Below are 20,349 nucleotides of genomic sequence, written 5' to 3' on the forward strand. Positions count from 1 at the left end.
ATTCAATTAAGAAACGGTTTAATAACCAAACCACACTTCATCACATTTGATTATTATCTTCATTTACTTCTTCCATACAAACAAAAACAAGTGCCTCATATGAGACAACAAACAGTTCATAACAAAGGATTGAAAACAGTAAAACTTTACACCTTCTTTCAAAATGGAAGCCTGAAGGCTCCAAATGAGAATAGAGGTGCATTAGCACCGCCGACTGTTACTCTCTGAAAAGGAAGCTGGAGTGCTCCATTGTGCTGCCTGCCACAAATACATCCTAAAAGCCATTTTCTCATATGAACTCGGGACAACGTCAACAGAATCATGTCAACAGAATCACGGCTGTAAAATGTCCAGAATTGCCCTCTAACACAGACACATACCAGATTTGTCTGGTATGAGTAGAGCATGCAGGAGGATGACAACAACTCCTCCATAATGATGACTGTTTGTACGTTGATATCAATATTGCAATATGCAAGTGTCAAAAGCAATACACAAGCATGCAGAAGGAGTACAACGTAGCCACACTCCATGCAAAGTCATCAACACCCGCTAGCTCACTGTGTAGCAGGGTAATATGTAAATACATCTTAAGGGAAACCTTCTGCGATGGAAACAGTATGGAAAATCTTTACCAGTGGACATGATTTTACCATCATATAGTATATACAGTCATATCGCCCTACCTAAGTTTTAAACCAATGGGGAGATGAGGAAATGGGCAGGATCACTGCAAACCCATCACACCCAGGACACAACCTGCTCCAACTTCTCCCCTCTGGTAGGGACTACAGAGCACTGTACGCCAAAAACAGACAGACACCAGAACAATTTCTTTCCACACCCCACCGCTCTGCTGAACAGTGACTCAGTGTCACAAACACCTGTCCAACTGACCCTGTTAACACTAAACATTCACTGTACCTAAACAGAAAGTGCACAGCATGGACAAATCAACAATGTCAAAAATGGCACAGTGGGACACTGTTGTGTCATACGGACCAAAATCATTCCCATTATCACAACTGCCAAACACCTCATGAGTGAAACTACAGACCAAACATGGGTTCATGGCAAAAACAGCAAAACTGAACATCTTTAAATGACTGACTGAATTGATGTTCTATGACGACCACATTTCCGGAAGTGAGAATATTCTGTTTATCTTGCGCACAGTTTAAGCAGCTGACATTTTAAGCTGAGGTATGACACAAACAGGCGGAAAGTGTGCTGGAATTTAAAAATGCGCCATAACTGACAGAGCTGCTGCTGCTGCTGCTGCTGCTGCTGAACATACGACCTAAACCACGCAGTAAGGGCAACCAGGAGCAACACACATAACAACAAATAAACCGCATGCCGCTTTACTACAAACGCAACTTTCTTAAACTCTGCCAGTTCAAACTTAATGTGAGCACCGTGTTTATCGGAAATTGCTTATCTCCTGACGCTCGCGACCTGTTGGCGTGTGGCTTTAAGAGCTGCTTCACAGGTGGCGTTGATTACTGCTGACAACAATATTTGACAACTACAACAAAAACAATAAGAAGCCATATTTTCCTTTTCTTAATAAACTATAACGTTCTCCTCGTATCGTGCGGCCGAATTTGACCGATGTGTCGTTTGTTTATTCGCCGCTAACCCTTCATATAAGTTCGCTAATTACCACCTGCACAGACGTTAGCATAGTCGCAATTCAAGCTAGCAAGCGACGGGCGCAGCGGCCCGGTTTGGTTTGTGTGTGTTTGTGTGGCCGTTCAGCCACTGACTGACCTCAAACTGACGACGAACTGCTCCGCTTCTTTCTGTTGTCGTCTTTCAGTATCTCTCATTTTTCCTGCCGTTCTCCACAATTCGTTATGAAGCAGCTTCTTGCAGAGCCGAGAGGACACGCGCCATTTTCCGCTCAAACGGTTTGCGCCGAATGTCCAACGTCACCGTCGACCACGCCCCTCCAGCGCGATTTTTTTATTTTTATTTTTTTATTTTATTGAAACGTAACATAAATAACAAACAACATACACCAGGCTAACGTTAAACAAAACAAAACAAAAAAGAAGTCAACTTAAATGAGTTCCTTGTAATGCTTAAGTGTTTCGACAGCATTTTGTTTGTACAATTAGTGTTGGACAGACGTTTTTTTTAAAGCGACACAGCTTTGAATTCACACGCCTTGGGTTACAGTTTTCTGCTTCACTGTCTTGGATATCCCAAGGATACGGGGTATGTGGACTGCCGAAACCTGGAATCGAACCACCGACCTCCTGATTGGCAGACAATCGCTCTACCTCCTGAGCCACAGCCGCCTTTCTTCCCTGAAAAGGAGAAGACATTTGTTGTTTGATTTGCACAGTCACTTCTAAAACTTCTTCTACTTCAAACAGAGGTTTCTGTTATTTTCAATCAATATTTTCCTCAGCCACTTCTTTCATGTGTGCCCAAGACCAATACAGATGCACCAGTGTTTCCCTGGGCTCTCCACAAAAGCTGCAATTTCATTAAACTTCTGTATAACAATCACACGGCAGGCAGCTGTGGCTCAGGAAGTAGAGTGGTTGTCCACCAATCAGGAGGTTGGTGGTTCAATCCCTGGCCACATTTATCCCAGGCCAAGATACTGAACCCCAGAACTACCCCAATGTAAAGCAAAACAAGTTTTACCAACAGCTGTCTCAGTAATATCTAATAGTTGATTGCTATTCCCGTATTACTTTTAAACAGAGAAGCACAGCAGCAAATGCAAACTTCAGAAATGCTCCTCATCAGTGTAATGAACATTTAGAAAGACTGTGCTTTAGGTTTTACATGTAAACAGCTTACATCACCTGGTCTTCCAATGGAGAATCCCATTCCAGCACTAACCAGGCCCAACCCCCCCGAAGCTTCTGAGATCTGACCAGATCAGGTGTTTTTAGGGTGGTATCGAGCCAGGCTAACATGAGCTAACTGTTGCTTCTTCTCAGAGCAAATATTCTCCACCATTTTTTTTTTTTTTTTGGACAGTCTTAGATAAACTCACCCTCTGTTTTTGTAATATAAGTGTTTAAATTTTGTGATATATTGGTGGCATGCCTTTGTTATATTATACTTTAATAATGTTTTGTTTAGTTTTGTAAAATTTTAGCCAGTGGTGGTCCTCAGTTGCATAACCCCCTACCTTTATCTCTCCGAAACTTCAGGGGGGACACGGCCCCCCCCGAACCCCGCTCCTGCAAGGGACGACGATTCTCCGCTCACCGCCATCGGTCATCTTCATCAGCTGCCGCTCCTCAGCCGCAGGTCTTCCCACCGCACCAACCACCAGGATTTGAACCGGACTCTTCATCAGCTGCCGCTCCTCAGCCACAGACCTTCCCACCGCACCACCACGTCCTCTTCTCACTTGGACTTTGTCTCCGAGCACTTTGAACTCTTTACTTTGAGTGTGGCCCTTCAAAAGTCATCCAGGTTCATAAGATTCAAACACACAACCTTTGACTCCTGAGCCGTCCTCCTTCAGCCTGAGCTACAGGAGCAGACAGGTGGACTCTGCCTGTCAGAGCTTTTCACTTCTTCCTTTGGATACCGGCCTTCAAAAATCAACTGGCTTCATAAGAATCGAACAGAAAACCTCCTGCTCCCAAACTGTCCCCTTACAGCCTGAGCTACAGGACCAGACGGGTTCAGGTTGTCTCTCAGAAGTTTTCCCTTCTTCCTTTGGATACTGGCCTTCAAAAATCTCCAGCCTTCATAAGACCTCCAAGCGGTCCTCCCTTATGGCAACAACAATGGTGCAGAGCAGCTTGGCTGGGACACGAGGACACCAGGACAGAACTATTGGAACGAGTCTGTTTCTGATCTTCTGCTGCTGCATCTGACAGATGACACTCACATGCGTACTTCTAAGTGCTTCTAAAGGCAACTGGACTTGTTTTGTGGTTCTAGAAGACGTTTTGCTTCTTATCCAAAAGGCTTCTTCAGTTCCAGCTGACTGGTGGGGAGTCTCAGGCATTTGTCCTCTTGCAGGATCATAGCTCCACCCAGTATCATGATCTGCCCATCCATCACATGACAATATAATGAAATTTCCATTTGTCTTCGAAGCCCTCACTGTCAACTTTCCTCTTTTCATCGACAGTTGTAATTGCACAGATTAGCTGGTAGGGGTTGCAGCGTGGGTCAAACCACCAGGCAGAGCCTCAAAGTGCTGCTGCCACCATGCGGTTTGACAGCGCTGGTGGGCCGCAGACATCTCCAGACAGAAGCTGCAGGCTGTGTAAAATCTCACCTGGGACAATGTGTATTTTCACCTCTACAGCCAGCAGAGGGCGCTGCAGCATCAAGTCTCAACAAAATACATCCCTGCTGACAGTGAAATATGACATAAAATCTGGTGGATTTCCAGAAACATTTGCACATATATGGAAAATAAATATCTCACCCAAAAAAAGGATTTCATAACCAAAATGCCACTGCCACACATACTTTGAAGGACCATGATACTGTTGAGCTGGACGGTTCAGTTGTAAATAATCTTTTTAGAAATAAAAAAACACCACCACACATGAGCTTAGATGGTCAAATCTTTATTCAATGGTAACTCAATAATGTTAATAACTTCTCAAAGATAAATGAACTTCAAACACCAGTAGTAAAAAAGTAGTGAAACTGACAGCGCCTTACGCCACCTCCAATCCTCTAATATGTGACAGATGAGCTTTCTAACTTACTGGCAGTGCGTCATGTGCTTCACAGTGCTGTTTCCACGAGCTAACGTTCACTTATCGCCCTGAACGCTGGCTTCACTGAGATCCTCTGGAAGAAAAACATTTCTTCAGGCTTCATAACTAAACCAGCATTAGTACAGTCGACGGGATGTATCTGTTAATACGTGTAACCATTTGAAGATGCTGTTAACTACAAAAAAAGCAGCTTGTATTTCATTTTCAACCCATTTAAAGTGGCATTTTAATTTAAGTTTACTAGTACATTTTCTGATCCATTACAAGTTGCTACCACAAGCCCCAAAAATTAGAAAGAAAGCTTTCGTCAAGCCGGGACAGCAGACAATACTGGCCACAAAAAGCCTTATTAATGCACATGCAAAGTGTGTTCTCATTCATGTCATCAATGGGGGTCAATTGAGGATAGATAGACAGTTAACACCAGTATGATTTGTCAGCAGCATTTTTCTATTGGTGCAGGTCTGAACCAACATAAACAGGGTCCCCTTATGAAACCTGATACTCCTGCTCTCTGTGCACTGTGGCTGCATTAAGCACACATTGACTATTTAGTAAATTGCACCATGTAAGCACAATATAAATCAGTAATAATGCAGCTGGTGCCTCACAGCCCGGACCATTTCAGTTTATAATGGGTTTAATGGTGCACACGGTATTAACAAACACATTTGCAGTAAATTTAATAAGAACAGACCAATTGCTGCACAGTGAACCTGCAGGCTTTGGGGCCCGGGACTGCTGCCCACTTCCAAATTTTCCAACTGCTGTGGCACCAAAGACACTGATTGTTTGTCAAAGATAATTTTAAACTGGCTGGTCTTCCCAGTTTACACTCATTTTCTATGTTGAGGTCAGCTGTAAAGACTGAGTAACACAGCTTCAGATTTTGTTTAGCTTTAGCTTAAAGCTAATAGAGTAACACACGGGGAGAATACAGCTGGAAAAGCAAGAAAAGCTAATTGCAATGGTTAATACATTTATCACAAGACACACACACACATACACACACATCTGTTAACACTGGGGCTTCTGAAAGAAACCGTCAGGTGTGTTTTCATCAAAGTATTAAAAAGAAATTTGCTGCAATGTTTTAGTTTCGACTTGTTTTTTGGAAATTTTCCATAAAAGAAAAAAGTAGGTGTGTATCAACACCATGACACCTCCGATGCTAACGGGGAGGTTACAGTTCACACACCTGTCTGAACAGAGACAGACCCACACACTCCACATACACACGAGTGTTATATAAGCTAACGACCTGCATCAATACGAGACGTGAACTACAGGCAACAAACTAATCTCCTTAAAACATACAAGCTCTCTTCTCATGCGGGCCAGTTAGCGCCCTGAGCCACACGTTGAACAACAGTGCTGCGGTTGTATACTTCTTTCTTTCAGGACTTTTTAGCCCAAATAGGCCCATTTTATTTAGTTTTTTACTGACAGCATAGCATGGTTAAAAAGGGCTGGGTCTGCGTCTTACATCCCAAAATAAAAAGCCTTGTACAGCTGTTTTTATTATTTTTTTTTTAGCTTCATTACACGTCAAACAGCACAACAACCAAAACACAGACAGACAGGCAAAGTACCTAAACTGAAGGAAACCCCAGATAACACTGTTATTACAGTCATTACAGGACCGACACTGTGGGTGCAAACTCCTCGTTTTGACACATCTGAATGTGAGCGGCGCACATCGGGGGCTTGCCTGTAAAATGGGAGCGAGGCGAGCTTTGACTTGACAACACGTCCACCACAGGACAGCTGCACAGTGAAGCTGTGACATCAAGCAGTGGTGACGACGAATGGGGAGCTGCTGCAGCAACCAAAGGAGAAGTGATGAAGCACATGCCAACGGCGTGCAAACTCTACAGCTGACGGAGACACAAACACACACACACACGCGCGCACACACACACACACACACACGTAGCACCTTCGCAAGAATCAACCGTCGGAAAGGTTATGTTTAAAACAAATCGATTCAGAAGTCGTTTTCCCTCTTCAGTCCGTTAAGTCCCAAAACTCTACATGAGGAAAACGCAAACGTGACCTGTCAGAGCGATGCTGCATTCATGTCATGTGGGAACAATCAGCACCCACATCACTTTGATGGCCTTGTACAGAACATTATTTGCACCTGACCACTTTCATCTCACTCAACACATATTTCTGTTTTTTGTTTTTTTTCTGCTAAATATCACCACAAACCAAAAGTTCAGCAAAGTCTCCAGGCATCGTACTTAAGCACTACAATCAAAACATTAGTACATGTCGTTAATATTTTCTCCACTTCCATCTCCAGACCTCAAATTCACAAGCTGTACACATCATTTGATGGCTAGACTGATCAGTTTTTCCCACCAGGAAGCCCATGCCTCCTGTATTTTCCCACGGAACATGAATGCAGCATTCCAGACTATGTTTTCTCTCCGTCTTATGAAATGCTCGTCTACAGGACATCGCAGCACCCTCAGGTGCCTTCCCAAAGTCCCCAAACCTTCTCAAAAAGCTCTGCGAGCGTGTTGAGCTCTTGACCAATCACTTCAGGATGAAATGTTACAGCTGTCACACTGCGCCCCCTGCTCGTCGTCGCTCACTGCTCGACTCCGGGCACGTAGTCGGGGCGTCGCGTCTGGATGATCTTCGGCCGCGGCGGGCGGGGCTTGTCGTCTTGGTCGCTGTCATCGGGGGCTGAGCTGTCGCCGCGCTCATCCTCGCAGACGTGGACGACCACGCTGGGGGTGGTGGGGGTGGCGGTGTGGAGCTCGTACTTCTCCCCTTGGAATAACACAAAGAAGAACGGTGCGTTCAAAGCTCTGTTGTAAGACCTTCACTGCACCACCAGGAAGGATTCACAAATCACGCTTGAAATAGTAAACCTCTAACTACGATGCTGAGAAAGTTTCAAGTCTCATGAAACTTTAGAGCTCTAAAATGAACTGAAACCAATGGGCCAAGGCGAGGTTGGCAACAGCCCGCCTACGGCTGACTCAGCGGGCGGACATGATTGTAATGCTTATCTTCCAATACTGAGGAGTCACTGCTGAAGAATCACACTTTGATTATGCACAGACATATTTTAGGTTTCTTAAACAGAGCTCGAAGCAAACAGTACGCACACACACGTAGTTGTTTGCTTGTAGACAACCTCCTGTTTGTTTCCACTATTCTGTAATTCCAAGCTTTCATCGAGGTCGTTGTGTTCAGACATGCAGCTCCCCCACATGCAATGACGCACAGCCGCAGGCCCCCCAGGTCGGACTGACGGGCTAATATTTAAGCATGTCAACGTTGTGTTGGGCCAAGAGTTACTTACACAACAACCAAACTATGGACTACTTTTATGACACTGAGAAAAGTGGATCAAAATAATTACTAATTAATCAGCAACACAAACAGTGGCAGAGGGATTAAGGTGCAGCTTTTGATGTCTGTGTGCAGATACTCTTGGGTGGCCTGGATTGGCTGATAGTGAGCACTGATGGATCTGTTAGTCAGCACACCTATCATTAAAGAAATGGAGATGAAGCTGAGCAGAAGAAAAGTAATCCTTTAATCATGCCGACGTGGTTTGCTCTCCCCCGACATCGTCACACCAAGGATGAAAAACATCTTTCACAATGCAAGGTGTGATCAAAGGCAGCCCTGCTGTACCTGGTCCCAGCTTCGAGATGGCACACAGCAGGTCGTAGTTGATGACTGGCGTGGCATCCTGAGACTGTTCCCACCCGACTGGAGGGGAGGCAGGGGGGGAGATCAGGAACTGCTTTTCTGGCTTGGGGGGCTCTAGCCGAGGACTCCCTATGTGGACAGACTGCAGACAGAAGGACACAGTTTGATTAAGAATACACTGAGCAACTTGGAGTGGAGTCTTCACATGCTACATAGCAAGCTGGCTAACAGCTAGGCTGGGCTGTGATGTGGGATTATTACTGTGCACTGAAGTTTAGAGCCAGGGTTAGCTGTGTTAGCTAAGTCCTGTTAGCTGAAGCAACCATAAAGAAAGACTGAAGATCTTTAGAATCAAAACTAAATAAAAACAGAGGTTATATGATGTCTGTGCCCTGTTGATTTTTGCTATTGTTGCTGCACTAGCTAAGAGAAGCTAATTGGCTAATCGTGTGAGATAAACTGCAAGGATGTCCTGCTAGTTTGTAGTTCCTTCTACTAAAAAGCCGCAAAGGCACAAGAAAGATTAAAGTGTCTGACTGACCTCAGCTGGCTCTTTTAGATCAGTGCAGCGGGTTGAAAAGGACGACCTTCACAAACATTACCTGTGCAAAGTAGAGTCTCATCTCTTTGCCGTTGAAGTCGGTCTTGTGGAGCCGGAGTCTCGCCTCGGCTGCAGCCAGAGCGTCGCTGAAACTGATCCTGACTCGACGGAAAGACTTGAAGTACTGGAACTGCACCTCCGGGTCGAATGAGCGGAACAAGGCTTCGAAAGTGGCCTGGAAACAGAGAGGAGGAGGCAGAGAACAGGGGTGAGAAGACGATGAAAATTAGACCGGCTTCTGCACCACCTCCTTCAGCTTCACTCAATTTGCTCCCTTCAGCTCTCCTTTCTCTTCTTATCTATAAATACTAAACACTGTGGGCCACAGGCAGCCATGAATTCAGTTATGAGACTTGAGGTCGCTATGAATAAAATTCATATAAATAGCCTCTATTACCAGACACTATATCTGTCCCCCCTCTTCGCTCAAGACAGCCTGCAGCCTGTGTGTGCGTCATTGGCCTCATTTTGGACGACCAATTACTGTCACAGGCGCTAATTAAGAAAGAAAAATGAAACAGACAGCTGACCTTAGCTAATATTTCCAAGAGGACACACACACACAAACAGCAACACCTGACAGAAATCCATTAGCAGGCGCACTTGAGGTGGCAGCATATCTGAATGGATGCTCCTTCATTACACCCACACCTCGAAGCAGCAGCCATTCAAACACACACGTTCGGTTGTTTCATGAAACGGCCAGAGCGGTGCTGGAGTGCAGGGCCACGGCCGCGAAACGCCCAATTCAGCGTCAGATGAGAGGGTGAATGACATCAAGGTCCATCACCTAAACGTGTCTGATAACCTATTTACTTTCACCTGCTTTGGCTTTGAACTTCTCTGCAGCACAAACTGCAGACGACACTGTGGGCATTTGGCTCCAAATGCTGGTGTATATTAGGGTGTGTGAATGTGGAAATCACATGTGGCGCCAGTGAACGACTGTTCTTAAACCCGGGCTGGAAAAATACATATATTTGCTGAGCGATGACTGCAAAAAATCTGTTATCTCCCCTCTCTATTAGCGGACATTCAGCTAGCAGCTTCCCACTTTCAGACAGTATAAATGACATTTTAACTAGTTAAAATGGCAAATGTCACGCCAAGATAACACTCTCCATCATTAAAGATGATAGGACGGCTCTGAAACGCCACACAGCTGTGAGCGTTTCTGCAGTCCCAACAAATCCAACAGATTAATATGTCTAATGTCTGGCAGATCGCGTCACGTCAAACTGTTGCAGTCATCACAGTTTGAGGACTTGGATAAAAATAGCATTTCACGAGTCATCCCAGCCTCCTGCAGTGAACCGCCAGCCTGTTGTACCCACTGGACCGCACTGCACTGCAGCACCAGAGAAATCACTGGCCACGGACTCCTGCAGTGAGTCATGATCAAGTCAAAGCAGGTACGAGCACTCAGCCTGGCCTTAGGAGGTCTTCCAGCCACTCATTATCGAAACGAGCCCACAACACACAGACATTTAAACCGAACCCCGTGTGGTTCCCGGCTCTCTGTGAAATTCAAATACGCCTGCTCGTCCATATCGGCGGTTTCTCCTCCCAGAGACGGCTCAGCGGGGTCGTGAATCAACAAAGGCTGCTATGATACAGCACAAGTCTTCTGAGTTACCCCAAACAAAGGTTATATTCAAAGAGTATATCTGCACACATCATGAATTTCTATCATAGACGTGCTGCAGCTGAGTTAGGTGAATGAATATTGTACAATACAATGATCACATCCTCATGCAGTTACTCATAATATCACCCAAAATGAGTAGGAGTGTGAGTAAGAGCAGTTTTTTTGTTCACCCTAGAGTTGAAATGATTAGTTGATCAAATTGATTTTTGGTCTGAATCATTTGTCGACGTCATGAGAAATGTCAAACGTTCTCAGGTTATCGACTGTGATATTTATGGTTTTAAGTGTTAATCTATTAAAGGCGTATTCCAGTGATTTAGTATTTTGAATGAAACCGGGGGACTCATAAGAGACAGATTAAAGAGAGAAATGAGGGATCGGAGGCCGAGATATCCTGACTTTTAGTTGGTCAAGTTCCAAAAAAGGTTGCATCCTACATTTCCCATAATGCAACACACAGGGATATTTTCACTAAACCTTCCCTTCCTGTCAAACATCCACATCACTGAAACCCATGCTCCCAGTTCACTGTGCGGGATTTTTGTTTTCAATCTGTAGCCTCCAAACCCAAGCCGACATAACCCTGATGACATCACTATGACATCATCAGGGTTATTTCCAGAGCCACAGAAGACATTACTGTTCTTGTTTTGACAGGCTCAGCGACGTTAATGAATTCTTCTGAACAGACAGAATCAAAGTTTGCAAAGCCCGGTTTGGAAAAGGAGCAGGAGAGGCGGACCGCTGTCTCACCTGTGCCTCAGGATGGTTGAACACTTCCTGGTTGGTCACTGAGGCGACCAGGCAGAAGCGGTTACACTTGGTGGTCTTGATGTGCATGATGGGCGACCCAGGGAGCCGGAACCTTTTCCACCTGAAACCTGAGGTCAGGGCGAAACGAGGCGCTGACACGGTCTTCAGCGGCGGCAAGGACGATGACGGTGATGATGATGGAGAGGAAGGGGGAAATCGGGGGGATCGGAGGAGTGTTGCCTTCCCCAGGGTGGCAGACGAGAAGGAAGTAATAGATGCTCCTAAACAGGAAACAGGTCAGTTTTTTCCGGAACACGTGGATCTTCTTTCGTCCCGGTAAAGCAGCAGCTTCTCTTCCTTTGTCCTCACGCTGAAGCAGCCCAAGACGTCAGACACACTCTGTCATCACACAACCTCCTAACCCACATTTCAAGGTTATCTCGTCTGCAGCTCCCGTCACAGCGCTTTTTGCAACCGAAAGACAAAATCCAGCGTCCGGCGTCTGTCGACTTCTGTCCGGTCGATATTGAGCGTTTGTCTTCGTCCCTCAGTCGGCCTCACAGCAGCTCTGCAGCAGCCTGCGAACTGAAGGAATTTTCCAGAGATTTGGGTGTGGGAGAGCTGAAAATGTCATCCAGCCTCTTTTAAGCTCACTCTCTCTCTCTCTGTCTTCTTCTGCTCCACAGCCGCTTAAATGAGCCCCTGCCAGCCGATGACGCATTACCCACAATCCCCTCCCTCTCCTCATCCTGGTCTCATTCATTCGTTCATTCACTACAAGCCAATCGGCTGTGGAAGGGGGAGGGACGGTTTCTTTTATTTTTTTCCTTCCGATCCCTTCACTGACAGATACTAGGCAATGCTGACTAATCAGACAGAAAGAAGGGCAATGTGTGTGTGTGCGTGTGTGTGCGTGCACAGAGAGAGAGAGTGAGAGAGAGATACTGGAAAATAATGACATAACCGCTGAACAAACTGACGCATTAATCTGCTTTCTGCTGCATTCAAACTCAGACAAAAATCCTTTGTTGAATGGAAAATGTGTGACAATGAGCCTTTCACCTTTTGCTTTCACACACACACACACACACACACACACACACACACACACACACACACATCACCTGACTCTTGAGCACATGGAGTAAGACATGGAAAAGACAGGCGAGAGAGACAGACAAAGGGAGAGAGAGGACAGCTGACAGACGAAGATGGGAGACGGAAGGTTCGCAGGGACAGAAAAAAAAGAGTGGAAAGAGAAAGGAGACATGGCTGGTAGGAAGAATGCAGGATGGAGGGATGAAGGGATAAAAAGCAAGAGGTGGGAGAGAGGTGGTGCTCATGGAAAGTATGCACTTTGATAACATGCTTTTATGAGGTATAAATAGCAGAGAGCTTGAAGTGGAGGGGAAGTGTGTGAGTGTGTGTGCAGCCGGCAGTTGGAAAAACAAGGCCAGACTGTGCAGCAAATTCACCGACATTTGCACCTGTGTGTGTGTGTGTGTGTGTCAGTGTGTGTGTGCATGAGTGCTTAAACACTTCTTGGTTGGGAAGAAGAGGCCAAAGCTCAGTCGTGTTTTGCTGCGTTAAAGCGTCCGTGAAGTCCAACATTTAAAATGTGGGGGAGCTTAACTCGGCCTTTTATTTTTAGACAATAACACACAAAGCAGCGCCTTACTCCACTTGCTGAGTCGACGACCAAAAAAAGCTTTTAGTGGAACATCCATTATGCAATAATGAGCACCAGAGAGGCAAGTAAGCATTAAACTTGGTTTGACAGCGTCTGTAAATTGTTTGCCCACTAAGATGAGACTCAAGGGTCCACATTAACAGGTGTGACACTTCTTTCCTGTCCAATCGGCCTTTTTCCCAGCTGACTTCCTGCAGCACAGGTGTTACTACTGACATTAACCATGGCTCTGCTCTGTTCTGGTGTCCCACAGTCAGGACAATGTGGCAGAGTGGGCAGGTTGACAGTGAGGACGCGTTACAAGAGCACAGAGACATATTAAAAAGACCCACCTGTCATCGCTAAGATCCACACTTCAGTCACGTGATGACTGAGCCGACTTTAAGACAACTGAGCAACACGCACACACAAACAGCCTCAGCGGGGTTTGAACCCCGGACCTCGTGGCTGTGAGGTGACAGGTAACACAATCTCAGCCCAGGCAGCGACATCTGGCTGGAACGTGCCCGTCATAAAGCATTAGTGCGACATACTGTACGCGGCGTCTGTCCTCACTGAGTGCAGGTGTTAAAGCATGATGAAATGACTAATGGCACTGTCCTCTGTGTGTGTGTGTGTGTGATGGAAAATGTGTACGTGGAAAATAAAGTGGTGTAATGTCAGCGAGCCTCCCGACAGTGAAGCCGATGCTCTCATGTAAGTGTTGTTTGTTGACGTTAAACATTACCGTGTGAGTATGTGTGTGTAGGTGCTAATCATCTCCAGACCTCAACCTCACCCCGCTGTGGCCGCTGTGTGTGTGTGTGCGTGTGTGTGCGTGTGTGTGCGCGTGTGTGCGCGTGTGTGTGTGCGCGTGCACGCCCTGCATTTTTTCCATCCCTATGTTTTTGTTTCATCTTCCCATTTTTTCCATTCCCTCACTGGACAGATAGGCAGGCGACACACACCGACAGACAGGTGTGCACATGCACGGCGCACACATGAGCAAACCCTGATTGCCTGACACATACTGGACATAGCGCTGTGTTACTAGCCAGCTGCTACATTTTTATTGCATCATGCTCTTCTTTCCAGCGCCGTGGTGAAAGTTATATGGTTCAACTAGCAATGGATATTTGAAGGCTGATACCGCGGCGGTGTAGGGGCGAGAGCCTGACCCATACTGGCTTTAAGAGGCCAGTATCAATATAGAACTGGGTAGTTAAGCTGAGTTTAAAGACTGGAAACAGGAAGGAAACATGGCTCTGTCCAACAGTAACAAAATCCACCTACAAACACCTCGAAAGCTCACTAATTAACACACGAATTCGTTGGCAGTGCAGCACATAACCCCCATAAAATGAGTCTCAATGAAGATAACGAGAACGCGCTGGAAACACCAGGCGTAAACACGAAGACGAGGTCGTTTATTACCTGGATAACATATCTGGAAACAGATCGTATTTTAATAAAGGTAAATGTGGTGATACGTGCAAGCCTGCGCGCCTGTAATGTGAAAGGTGTAATTGTACTGTAGGATGAAATGACACACACTCATTTTCCACAGCAGTAAAATCCACTAAGACGCAAACACCAAGCAGCGGTTTGGTATCTGATGAACCTTCACACAAAACACACCTGGGTCATATTTCACTGTGCATGAAACAGCACGCAGCAGCCTCAGCAGCCCTGTTTGTGATTGTTGTTTGGCAATTTCTTGTAAATTATCAGCTGATGTTTAGATCCGTACTGATTCATGGCAGGTGAAGAGGAGCTGCTGACAGTGTTCACCTTCTCCAGATCAACAGCTGAGTGCAAAGACTCTGCATGTGATCACTCTGAGCTCCACCTTGGGAACTCAACACCTCCTATAGTAATAAACAGGGGTCATCTGCTCCACCAGGTGCCGGCTCATCGTCTAAACTACGGACATCCATACATCGGTCTGTTTCCATTTCTGGAACCACTGAGAGACGGATCAAAACCCTCTCTGTAATTCTAGGTGGATTCCAGCTCCTTCCAGAAAAAAATCCCAGTGACAAATCCTTATTTTTAAGCCCGCAGCTCTGAGCCGCTCTGTGATCCGTCCTGCCACAAAATCCACTTTCAGCCAAAAGCACATCAAGTTACGGAAGCCAGACTGCACTGACAGGCTGTTTCCTTGTGGCTTTAACGAATTCCACATCAGAACAGGAAAAGACGGCCTGGAGCACGATGACACATCTATCCCTTTTCCAGCTCTACCCGCCTACCGCTGAACTAGGGGACAATTTCAGAATAACAACAGTAAATCTCTTCCATGGACTTACACTAACTCTGAGTCAGCGCACGGTGAACAAAACAAAACTGCTCAGATTTTCCACTGGGCCTAAAACTTGTTTGTCTGATGCTGGTGCTTCTTATCCATCCGTCCATCCATGCCTAACCTAATTTTCCTGTTGGGTAAGATAAGTAATGCTAACCACTGCACTGGAAACTGTGATCACACATCTATAATCTTAATTATTTGAGTATTTTTATGCTCTCATCCATAGCTGCCACTGGGTGTGTCCTGCTGGAAAAGCCCATGAGACTTTCCAGACCTACATCGGAGTTTTTCCTGACCCAAATCTATTCTTCCATGCTGGTTTATTAATGTTGTTTTTAGTCAGCTTTCTGCTCCAGTTGGGCTGAGAACAGTTTAACTTGCATAACACACTGGAAAATACATTCGGCTTCATTCCCGTAAAGGGACTCATTTCAAAAAAAGTCCTGCTTCCTCCAACATACAAATAAGGACATGTTGGTATTGCGGTTTATGGTGAAATATACAGTTCACATTAGTGTCATTACAACAACCAGCACGGATTTCAGAGGGGACCATGAATGCAGCACGGTGCTCCCAGTTTGATTTGGTTTAGTCATGAGGGAACGTGTTCAACTGGTCAAACAGGCAAAACAATCACACCAGTGCCTCCAAAGCTGCTGGAAACTGTGGCCACAGTCTGCTATGCTAACATTAGCTAGCTGTCCACAGTTTGCGGATGGTGCTATTCTGTGTGACGGACAAGGAGGAAAGTCACTGATTTGGATTTGGACAGAAAATATCTCACGCTTTTATGCAAATTGTGCCCGTCAGATCTGGAAAAACAAGCTCAAACGCTGCCACACTGGCCAAAAGTCACGGAGCTGAAGCACCTGACCGGTCTTCGGGAACGAGTAGCGAGTGCACGGAAATTTGATAGCAGCACGAATAAAACTGTTCTAATTTAAGTCCTGGTGAATAAAAATGGAACATCTCATTGTGTTGTCAGTCTTATACAGACTATAAGAAGGTTTCCGCCCAGATTTTAATCACATTTGCAGAAAATCAGGATAAGAAAACACCAGTATGTAAACGTTTCTGTCTGCTCCTCTTATGTGAATACGGGGAGTCGGTCCACAGAGATAGACAGTAGGTGGCAGAGCTTCGTGTACGCCATGATTTATTCACCAAGTGTGTTTCCACTGCACTTTGTGGCATTTTGCTTTTATTGATTAACCAACTTTGTCATGTCAGCCAAGCTTAAAAACATCTGCTTCTGTGAAGCCGCCTGTTCTACTGAAGTGAGCTCATGTGTTACCAGAACAACTGAATGTTCTCAAGAATTCATGACACACTCACACACCCTCAGTGGAATATCCTGCCATGCAATCAATCAGCTGACCCTTAAATCCTCGCTAATTCGGCGGAAAAGTAGCAGGATTATGGAGGAAGGGGAAAAAACTCAAGTCATTTGTTTCAACGGATGCCCTTTGCCCCTCGCCTCTGTTGTTTCCTTCAGCGTCAGCACGCCATCAAACACCGGCTCGTCTCAACGTCCCTGTGCGGCTGCTAAATGGACTGACTCTCCGGTTTCACCCTGAACACTGTGGTGGCTTTTGTTTGGCAATGTCACGGAGTTCAAGCTGTCTTGGAGAAATAGCTGGTGTCCTTTCCCACATATAAAACACTTTTTCCTCAAACAAATATTTTCCTAATGATTTAAAGAGCACGATGAGCTCCCTATTGAGTCCCTGGCTGTTTTCCACTGAGTCTGTTTTTCCACTGTCTGACTGTTGTTCTCCACCTCAGCACACACACCAACAACAGAGCTTTAGTCATTGTTGAAGCCACCGCTGTCACTCTGCAACACCCTGGATGACTCTGCCATAATCAAGAGCTCAGCAATTCTACACACTCTTACTCACAGTATCATCATGGATGTCTTTCATAAAGCTCAATTACATAAATAAATGAAAACGCCTGATGTGAACGTCTGTTTTTTGGTCACATTGATGCAGATATCTTGTAAATCCAGTATTACCTTAAAGCAGCGGTGGCCTAATGCTACCAGAGATAGTAAAGTGAGCGTTATCACGGTGTAAACAGCATCTGACGAGTACAGGAAACAGTCCCGCAAAATAAAAGCACAGTTGCAGAAAATCACTGCATTTCACTCAGAATGGATCCGAATATTTGAATAAGTGGCTGATTTGTCATTAAAAGGTTTATTTGCTGTAAAGTCAAGCTCGTGGCAGAACATCTGATGAGGTGACGTCTGCTGATGCTGAGAATTTCACTGAGCCGGTACAACCTGTTGACAAACGGCTGGAAGGTTTCAAATCGGTCGTGTCTGCTGATTACTGTGCACACTGGAACTGACTATGTGTTTCAAGGCTTGATCTAGCTGTGTTACAGTGCTCCATTATCACTTTCCAATGAGTCATAACTTGCCCTCACAGTCCATTCAGAGACCTGATTTTATGCATTTTTATCTCATTTTTACCATTAGCAAGAATCTAAGCATGTACACAATGCTAGGAACAGTTTTAAAGCTCCATGCTACACACACCTTTTGGTTGGTTATGAAAAAGCATTAAGGTTTAATACCTGGGCTTCAGGTGTTTTCAATGGCATGTCCTTATTGTAGATCTCAGCCTGCCTTTTAGTAGTGAATTTCATGTTTTATGCCTCCATCACGGAGAGAATGCATCACAAGGTGTTGAGGTGTGAAGCTAAAATAAGCCGTGTTTCAAACAAAGACTGAGCCTGATGCTCTGTTGTGAGGAAATCTTTAGAATAAGTCACGTCGCCCATCTTTCATCAACTCACAGAAACCTTTTTAACTTCACCGAACACAAATCAAACCCCTCCCAAGGTCTACAGTCACAGGAGCACAAGAAAAACCCTGAAATAGATTCATATGTTACGTGTAGTTTACACCTAGATTACATGTCTTTGGACTCTTTCCAAATCTATTGTTATGCAAAAGTCTTCGTTATACAAGACTAGAAGCAAATGCCAACTGAATATTATTGGAAACTCTATGAAACATCCTGTAGCTGATGTCATTCTTGTGCCTCATCTGCTCGGATAAAATTAACTGACCCAAGTTCAGCTATTAAGTAACAGGCTGACTAAGGAACCAGGAAGTTGTTATCATCTTAGTCACAACCATAGAGATATTCAACTAGTTACTCCCATCTAGTGGCCTTAATTCGCTCAAATGTGCATCTCTGATACTGCTATTAATTCAAACTGGACTGTGTGGATCTGCATAGCACAGCACCAAACTCCAGTCAAAAATCAGGTGTTTCTGCGTTTCCTCGCTCAGCAGCTTAACATTACACTTCACAGGACGTTACTTTTTATATTTTACAAATCCAAAGGCAAAACTCTTAAAGTCGGCATACATCCAATAAAGAAAAAGGCACGCAGTTGAATTAAATGCCAACGTTTGTAATGAGTCCATCTTGATCTTCACAGCACTTTGTCCTTACCTTCAGATTGCCTTCATTGAACAAATCCTCCGGCACTTTGCAGGCGATCAGGGCGTTCGGTAAATCGGTAAACTGGACATCTACCGTCGCCTCCTCTTCACCGCCATTCTCTGCTTGCTGCATCACGACTTATTATTAATAAAGTGTCCCCTGGAAGCACAAAAACGAAACCATTTTACCAAAGCAGAAATCCCCACACATAAAAAGGCTAACGCCCACCATCTATATCATAGTAGCTGTAGCAGTAAACGCAGTGGCTAATGCAAGGAAACATTGACTGTCATACGTACCAATAAAGCGTGGCTGTTATTTCATGATAATGAGATGTCAAACAGTCCTATCAAGGATGTTTTCGAGCAAACAGCTCACAGAAGTAAAGCGGCTCCTGAGTGTATTAGCTTACAAGCCGGACTAAGCAGGCTAGTAAGCTATGCTAACCAGGAATCTGAAATGAAACCTCTAAAAAAGGCAAAACACGCAATATTCCGTTAATATCTTTGCTCGGTTAATCAAAGGTGAACCCGGGCGTTTAGCAGAGGGTATTGTCATAGATTAAATCCACACAAAATTCTCTAATACTGACCACAAATAAACCTCCCAAATGGATTTGTTAGCATGGCGCAGCGGATAAAGGAGATGACGTAAATTGAACCGCAGACATGCGTTTCCGGTTGTGGACTCTTTATTGTATTTTAATTTAATTTTAATTTTTAATGGTGTTTTTCGGTGCTTTAACCGGTCTATTCAACTACATTAACAAATACTGACCACTCGTAATATTTAAATATTTATAACAAGTAGTACAATTATCTTCATTATCATCAAAAAGGACGAAGAACTATCACAAAAGTTTACTTCTTTTCTTCTGTTGATATATAAATGTGCCATCTTGCTAATGAAGTAATATTTATTCATGTTTTCCTGAGTTTCAGTTTCAAAACATTGAGCACTATTTCACTGCGAGTCTAGAGACTGCCCTCTTGTGGCAGGTTCTGCTTATTACAGGTTGAGGAACGTCATGCAGTAGTCCCTGTTATCCAAATCATAGAAGAAAAACGTGCAAGACATGCATGAGACATCATTTAAAAACTAATCATTTTAAACTAATCATAAATTATGTGTATCTATGTCACCTGTTAAAAATATAAAGACAAATAATTGACAGTATGTTACTGACCATGATGCACTGGTCGGATTAAATGTAACATTTAGGGATCTAAATCAATATTATCCAATCTTGCACAATTTCTTCAAAATTAGTGCAGAAATAGAGGAGAATGCAAAAGTAAAACTGAAGAGTGGGCCTGAAATTTTGAGCTCACCTGGCATGTGTGTGTAATTGTGTGTGTGCATAACAAACTTCAACTCACTTTAACTGGTGCTGGTCCCTGGGTGGCAGAGGGGTTTAAGCTCCTGGTCATGTGGGGATCAGCCTCCATTTAATCCACTGGAAAGAGAGAGAGAGAGAGAGAGAGAGAGAGAGAGAGAGAGCGAGAGG

The 20,349-nt window shown here is 44.7% G+C and overlaps 1 protein-coding gene across 2 annotated transcripts; it reads right to left on the reverse strand.

The window, feature by feature from the left end:
- Positions 1-6,236: 6,236 nt before the first annotated feature.
- Positions 6,237-19,499, reverse strand: rcan1b (regulator of calcineurin 1b). Of its 2 annotated transcripts, XM_076723498.1 has the most exons (5): positions 19,142-19,499; positions 18,852-19,001; positions 9,002-9,175; positions 8,382-8,541; positions 6,237-7,505 (listed from the first exon to the last, which is right to left on the reverse strand). In XM_076723498.1, exons 2-5 carry the CDS (start codon positions 18,972-18,974, stop codon positions 7,321-7,323), a joined length of 642 nt encoding a protein of 213 aa, XP_076579613.1. In that variant the 5' UTR covers positions 18,975-19,001; positions 19,142-19,499; the 3' UTR covers positions 6,237-7,320. The 2 variants fall into 2 exon arrangements, with proteins under 2 accessions (XP_076579613.1, XP_076579614.1); XM_076723499.1 differs by lacking the exons at positions 18,852-19,001; positions 19,142-19,499 and adding an exon at positions 11,402-12,097.
- Positions 19,500-20,349: the final 850 nt, after the last annotated feature.

The sequence above is a fragment of the Chaetodon auriga genome, chromosome 23 (genome assembly GCF_051107435.1).
Source record: "Chaetodon auriga isolate fChaAug3 chromosome 23, fChaAug3.hap1, whole genome shotgun sequence".
In the NCBI taxonomy this organism is placed as follows: Eukaryota; Metazoa; Chordata; class Actinopteri; order Chaetodontiformes; family Chaetodontidae; genus Chaetodon; species Chaetodon auriga.

What these genes read in the sequence shown, in the direction of transcription:
- rcan1b (XM_076723498.1), bottom strand. Translation starts at nt 18,974, where the DNA reads ATGCAGCAAGCAGAGAATGGCGGTGAAGAGGAGGCGACGGTAGATGTC. An exon ending in TCAATGAAGGCAATCTGAAG is followed by an intron (nt 9,176 to 18,851) that starts GTAAGGACAAAG and finishes CTCTGTTTCCAG; the next exon opens with GCCACTTTCGAAGCCTTGTT. An exon ending in CATCTCGAAGCTGGGACCAG is followed by an intron (nt 7,506 to 8,381) that starts GTACAGCAGGGC and finishes TGTTATTCCAAG; the next exon opens with GGGAGAAGTACGAGCTCCAC.